At 36.0% G+C, this 7412-nt stretch overlaps 1 protein-coding gene across 1 annotated transcript in view; it reads left to right on the top strand.

Annotated features, from left to right (window-relative positions):
- SLC5A7 (solute carrier family 5 (sodium/choline cotransporter), member 7) overlaps positions 1-7412 on the top strand; it is a 47435-nt gene that overhangs the window by 2312 nt on the left and 37711 nt on the right. The window contains exons 3-4 of the mRNA XM_012664262.1: positions 3324-3437; positions 4184-4339. Of these exons, the coding sequence (XP_012519716.1) occupies positions 3324-3437; positions 4184-4339 (270 nt within the window). The remainder of the gene's footprint in view (positions 1-3323; positions 3438-4183; positions 4340-7412) is intronic.

Raw genomic sequence — 7412 nt, forward strand, 5'->3', positions numbered from 1 at the left:
AAAAAAATCACATTATGATTCCACAACACTAAAAAAGAGATTTCTAGGAACCTCGGTATAAAAGGAAGAAAGCTAGGGCGTGTCCTCACAGGAATCCCAGGGCCACCATCTGTAGCTCTCTGTCATTCAAACCTTCTTTGTGTTATTGTTTCCTCCTTTGCCCTGAGGTGGTTTTGTTTAAAGGGTGATTTGTTTCTTTTTCATGTTCTCCTTGGTCATTGAAAACAATTCTGAAAAACAACTTAAAACTGTACCTTTTATATTAGATACACTTTCACTAACAACCCATATATCATTTCAGAGTCTTGGTAGCCTTTTGAACATTAGCAACATACTCCGTAACTAACTGGAGCTCTGAGTGCTCATTGGAAAAATATCCCATTGGAATTATATCCAAATGATGCCCAATTTCAGTCTAGAAGTGCCACTTAAAAATGATTCACTGTGTATATCAAATAGTTTACCAAACCAGTCTGGGAGAGGGACATCCATGTTCTGAATGTCTTGGTTGGGTCATTTGAAACCTATGATGTTCTAAATGGACTGTAGATTTTACCTTTCAGAAATTCACATTTTATATTTGTTTAACTCTTCACCAACTGTACATGGAATCACTTGGTCTTTATAACAGTCCTATGACAGGATTCTGGGGTAAAGTGAAGACCCAGAGTTACATGCTTAACAAGGACCAGAGCCGGGACCAAACCCAGGTCTTCTGACAGCCATACCTGGGCCCTCCATGCCTGTGCCACATGCAGCCCTATAACTGGCTTCACTTTATTTATTTATAAAGGTGCATAGTTTGTAATAACAGTAGAAAGAAAGAAATGAGCTGCTGTATATCAAAGTATTTTTGTTCACTGAAAATTATTATAGTGTTCCATTACTCTAGTTTAATATTCTATTTAATATGGTCATAAAGATAACATTTTAGAATGTATTTTTACTATTTGGAGTGATTTTTTCCAATCTAACAGGCTGTTAAAGTGTATGGAAAATATTTGAATGATGCTATTTCTTATAAAGTGCTATGGTCTCGCTCAGTTTTAAAGCTTTTTTTTCCCTCTTTCTCAGAACTCAAAAGAATCATGGTCAATGTCATAATTCATTTAAAGTCTGAACCATATTACCTAACCTTCTCACATTCATTGACTTGTATATATTTTATAAAGAATAGAGGTTGAAAATGTTGATTCTTATAAAATGAATATATTTTAAAAGAGTCCATGTTCTCACTCATGAATTTGACACAAAATATACACACATGGAGAGCATATTCTGGCATAGAAGAAACTAGATTGATTAAAAATGGAGGGACTTGTTTAATCATAATAAGTAACGAAGTCTTCACTTCTACATTATAATACCTGCAATCATTCAGTTCTTTTTGGACAAGGGACAAGAGACCTACACAATGAAAAATGATCACTAATAAGCTTCGTGCTTGTAAGACCATCAGACCATTTACTTTATGCAGTGAAACGTTGCCGGTGTGTTGGCAGTTCCAGTTACCTAGTAAGAAGATAAAGTCTCAGGTTCTGTGCCTATAGAATTCATTTCTTCAGGCCCTTATTAGACACCAAGTGAAAAAAAAGTTCTTTTTAAAATTTCAGCAGGGCTTAGAATGACAAAAACAAATGATGGCATTTGCTGTTTGTGAACACCTGATGTAAAAGCTGCTGTGAAGAAGGGAGTGGTTGTTAAATACGTACTTGGTTTTTAAATGTCTACTTCAGGATTTGCATATAAACTTTCCATTTAAATGTTCTTAAAATTCTTGTGCAGGAAAGTCTTTTTGTGTCAGCCTTTTCCAAATTAATATTAACCCTAAGACACTCCCTCTTCTTTCTCGTGTTGGCTTAAATGCCAGATGAATTCTGGCATAAACACAATAGAAACACTTGTCTTAGATAGTTTTGTATACATATTATTTTATTTACTTACAATCTACCTGTGAGATTTTGGAGAACTCATCAGAGTTCAATATTATTCCCAATGGAACAATACAGCCTAAAATTCAGTCTCATATCTGATAAACTTATTTCCAACCTATGACACTCATAATTTTACACAAATTCTATATAGGGATTTTTTTTAAATATTTTTACTATATTGTACCTTAAAAGGATATAAACTGCAAAGATTTAGTGTCGTCTTCAATATTAGCTTTTCAGCAAGGATCAAATGTTATATTGTCTTCTCAGAAAAAAATGGTAGTTTGTAGATCATTCTTGGCCCAAACTTGTTTAGCCAAAACTTCTATTCTTTGGTTTTTGACCTTCCTCCTTTAGCTATTATGCTACAGAAATTTGATACATCTGATAAAGATGTGTTTCTTAATATTCCCTATGAAATACCTAAGATACTAAGATTAAAATAAAAAAATAGTGACTGGGTATGAATTCAACATTTTACATTCTTCTGAGTGCTGGTCTAGACCCTAAGTATTACTATATGTTGGGTACTTAGAGAGAGAGAGGGAAAATTTAAACTCACTTTAGGAAACCTTAGAGTAGAAGTGTCATCTTTTTCTTCCTTTAACTCTCCTAACAATTTAAGGTAGTAAGTAGAACTTAATTGTGATGCATATTAGATTAGCCATATCCCGTGTCCTCAAAGAGTTAGAAACAGACTATTAATGAAAAGCACACTGGCACACACACATACACATACATCTACTTACACGCATATATACACACACACAGACGCATGTGTGTGCACACACACATTCACACACACACAAAGCACTCCTCGAGGACAATAGCCACGATAAATGTAGAAAAGATCAATATAATTAAAATGGAAGGGCTTTGAAATAGAGACATTTGACCCCATGTTACGGGGGTTGGGAAAAAGTTATAGAATTATTGAGAATAGAAATAGTCATATGACATATTGTGTTTGAACTCAGATTTATTATATAGGATAACATTAAAAAGTTTGATGACTAAGTACATTTAGAAAACATCTAGGGCAGCACTGCTCAGTAGAAATGCAATGTGAGTTACTAATGTAATGTTACATGTTCTAAAAGCCTCATTTAAAAACAAAAAGCAAAAGATGAATAAATGTTAATAATATAATTTACTTAGCTCAATACATTCAAAATGCTTCCATTTGAACATGTGATCAATGAAAGAAAAACTCTGAAATCCAGTGTGGATTTCATACTCATAGAACATCTCAATCCACACTAGCCACATTTCAGACACATTTCAGGTTCTCAGTAGCCGCATCTGGCTAGTGGCCACAGCGATGGACAGGCAGGTGCAAGGTAAAACAGGTAAGACTGTGTCATTCCCTCACCTTTCATTCTATTTCAGCCACCTGGGTCGGAGGAGGGTACATCAACGGCACAGCTGAAGCAGTTTATGTACCAGATTACGGTCTAGCGTGGGCTCAGGCACCAATTGGATACTCTCTTAGTCTGATTTTAGGTAAGTGAAAGTATAAATCTCAGCGACTGACTCAGTAAAGCATAACAAATAGGAGTATAAATAACAAGTGGAATAATAAATCAAACAATGTGAATGATTATTGTGGAAAAAACGTCACCAGAAATCTCTAAGTAGCTGTTACCAGAAATTGGTGAGTAGCAGAACACTATTTGATCTCTTGATTATGGAATATGGTATGTTAAAAAATTCCTTTGATCCTATGGCTATCAGAGCAGTGAATTTCTTACCATAATCATATTTTATTTCTTTCAAAAACAGTATGGATATATCATTAAAAATGAATCAACTTGTATTGTACCTGAGTTTCTTTTTGTAAATCAAACTAGTAAAAGGTAAAAAATATTATGTAACATGGAGTTCCTCATTTTTTTTTTTCACTCAATATACTTTTATTGGATCTTGTGCTTATGCAAAATATCCAAATGCTGTGCTGGGTAATACGAAGATCTCAAGGCATTTCAATGACCACTGTTCTGGACAGGTTTTTTAATTCACATGCCTCAGTTACATCATCCACTTGTCCTTTGGGCACATACAGTGTTAAATATACTAAAAAACTTATATTAGGTTGATAAATAATTCTCAGTACTATACTCACAGAATATTTCAGATTGATTCCTTAATACATATACATGTTCTTAAAACATTTCATTTCAGAAATTATAGCAAAGACTATTATATTATGAATTTTTTATCTTCTCGTAAACACTTGTTATTTTTTCTAGGTGGTCTGTTCTTTGCAAAACCTATGCGTTCCAAGGGGTATGTGACCATGTTAGACCCATTTCAGCAGATCTATGGAAAACGCATGGGTGGGCTCCTATTTATCCCTGCACTAATGGGAGAAATGTTCTGGGCTGCAGCAATTTTCTCTGCATTGGGTAAGGACCGACTGACTGAGTGCTGTTCTTGCTGCATCTCTCTAGTTAACTGAACATCAGATATGCAAACTTACTTTCTTCAGCCTTGGTTTCTAAAGAGATTTTTATTAAAACCATATACAGAGCTACATTCATATTCATAAAAGCTTAACATAAATTCTATATTTACTTACAGTGTGGCTGCGGAGGTTAAATAAAACCTCAATTCCATTTTTAAAATGTGAATTGTATCATTAGAGTGATAACATGAATTATAATGATGAAGAGTTGCTTTTATAAGTCACATATGATTTTGATCAAAGCATAATTAATTATGCATAACTAAAAAGTGCAGTTTATTTAAAAATAATTTTCAAAACAAGGGTTCAGGAGCCAGGGGTTAGGGGGAGCACCAATATATATTCTTGGTGTTGAATATATGTAAATCAATGATTTAGATCTTCATTTATTCCAGTAAGTCTCCTTTCTATAAACTGAGAACTTTTAATTTCCATTGTTTTCTTTCTAATAACTGCCGTGTTAACTGATATAAATGTAAATACAAAGCTATTTAAACTTTTTGAAGAAGAGTATTTGCATGCTATTTTTAAAGCATTAATATTTCTAGAGATGTTGGATTTTTGAATAAAATATGTCTAATTAAAAACAAATATAAAACAAAGTATGAGTCCCAACAGCAAAGAACATTCTTAGAGAAATGAGATCTCACCAGTCCTCTGCTGATGGAATAGGTAAGTAATGTAAGTCACACAGGAAAACTACCACACTTGAATATTTCAATAAATTGATATTTTAAAAAGCACAATGGTTTGGTTTATTAGTGGAAAAATTAAGTATGGCTGACTGTAACAAGGATTTCCCCTCCAGTGTAAATGTCTCCTTAATAACTCACATAAGAAGGCTTCCCCATCCTGAGCTTCTCTTCACCTGCACTCTAGTCTTAGAGATGCAGACTCAGGGGTGCCCTGCCTGGCGCCAGTTACCAATGTCTGAACGTCTGAGCTCTTGAAGCAGCTGGGAGGTGTGGCGCCCTGTGCGGAGGAGTGCGCTGCCTCACCTCGGGCAGATCCGCCTTCATCCTGCAAGATACTCAGCTCAGCTCTGGGACCCATCCTTACCTGTGGGAGCCTCCACCTGGCTCCTCCCCCATCCGCCTCTGCTTCTACCCGCCTCAGCCCTACCCCAGCCTCCCATGTTCCCATAAATGAAACTATGTCCCTGCTTACAGTTCTGCCCTCCTCCTGTCGTCTCCACAGGGCAGCCAAATTCTAAGTTCAAATCTCATCATGTCCCTTTCCTGTTCAAAACCAAACTTTTTTAATAGGGATCCTAAGTATGACCCAGGCTTTGATGCTCTCCTCTCATCCCCCGGTCCCCCGCCCTCCCTGCCCTCTTTCTTCCACCGGAATGATGGTCCTACGCTCTTGTGGCTGACACTTTGCAAGCCCAGTGCCTGTGCTGTGGACTCATCTCCACTCTTTATCCCTCCATCTGCCTAGCCAACCTTAACGTGTCCTTCGGATCTTCTGGTAGATGTCACTTCCTCGGAGCAGTCCTGCTGAACTTGCTGAATGCCTTTCCTCTGAGTTTCCTCAGGCACCTGAAATTTTGTTCCCATTGGACTTACCGTTTTGTATAATTATTTACCTGTTTACCTATTTCGTGCCCAATTTCCTTGCAATATACAAAATGGATTGTAAGTTTCTTGAAGGCAAGGCTTGTGTCTTGTTAACAGTTATAATCCTATCACAAACGAATGAATGAATGAATGAACGAATGAGTCCTATATGGCTATACTTTCTTCAAAAGAGAAAAAGAATAACAATGTTGCTTCTTTTCTCCTCGATGTAATAACATTACATCATAAAGTATTGGGTTGTAGACACTTTTAGGGATCCAGAAACTGAACGTAGATTCTTTAGACCTGTGCTTGGCCCTTGGATTCTCAGGCCACTTGCAAGATTTAGGAAACAAGAGATTTCAGTGGGATCATGGGAAATCTTCAGGTGCAATACCCTACTTTTTAGTCAAGAGGAAATCTGACCCTTCCTACTGAATGTTGAGTTCCTTCTTGAAGATCAGTGGAGTTGGAAGTTCCTCAGCCTTCCCCAGTGAGCCATGTCAATTTTTGGCATCTGGGCATTCATGTGTGCTATTCTTTATTTTTTATTTTTTTATTTTTTTTAGAAATGGAAGTACAGGGCTTTACAGCCAGACTTTACATGGTCAGAACGAAAGTAAGATATGATGAATTTTCTTCTATGTTATATATTCTGGACTGCAATCTTGTCTTCGGGCTTCAGTATTAACATCATATGTGGCCTGTGTAATATCAAATATTATTGTGTACCATCTTTTGCTCCTTTCTCTCTCAAACTCCCATATAATCTTATTTTATTTTATTGGTCACCAACTTGATGTGGAAAAGAGGAGAATTTGATAGTCCTAAAATATAGTAATAACTCAGTGGATAGTGTTGCACTTCCCTAGTGCTAGAAAATAATCCTCCACACCTCCTGCTGCACTTACATCCTAATGAAATTATGTATAAAAATACACCTCTCTTCCCACCTGACTGTCATTAGCTGAGAAGCAATGGGAGTTTATTTGCCATTCGTTTAAACACCAGCAAATTTTGGTTTTAAGAACAAACTACCTGCTGAGATATTAAAAAAGAAGTGGGCTGAATATCTAACAAAATACAAAATGTTCACTCTCACTGAATAAAGATAAATTTACATAGCAGAGACCTGAAGGGAGAATATAATTAATAAGCTAATGCTTCTAAAGTATTTTGGAAATATAGAACATAATAGCTAAACTCTGGACTTTGTTACAATTTGTTATTTTTGTATATGTGTATCTATGTCTTTGTGTATATTTCAGTGTACAGTCATGCATCTCTTAATGATGGGTATGTGTTCTGAGAAATGTGCCAAAGTTGATTTTGTCATTGTGGGAACATCATAGAGTGCACTTACACAAACCTAGGTGGCACAACCTATTACACACCTAGGCTATATGGTATAGCCTATCATTCATATGCTACAAACCTATACAGCATGTTACTGCA

Source organism: Propithecus coquereli, unplaced genomic scaffold (assembly GCF_000956105.1).
Source record: "Propithecus coquereli isolate 6110/MARCELLA unplaced genomic scaffold, Pcoq_1.0 Scaffold88, whole genome shotgun sequence".
Classification (NCBI taxonomy): domain Eukaryota; kingdom Metazoa; phylum Chordata; class Mammalia; order Primates; family Indriidae; genus Propithecus; species Propithecus coquereli.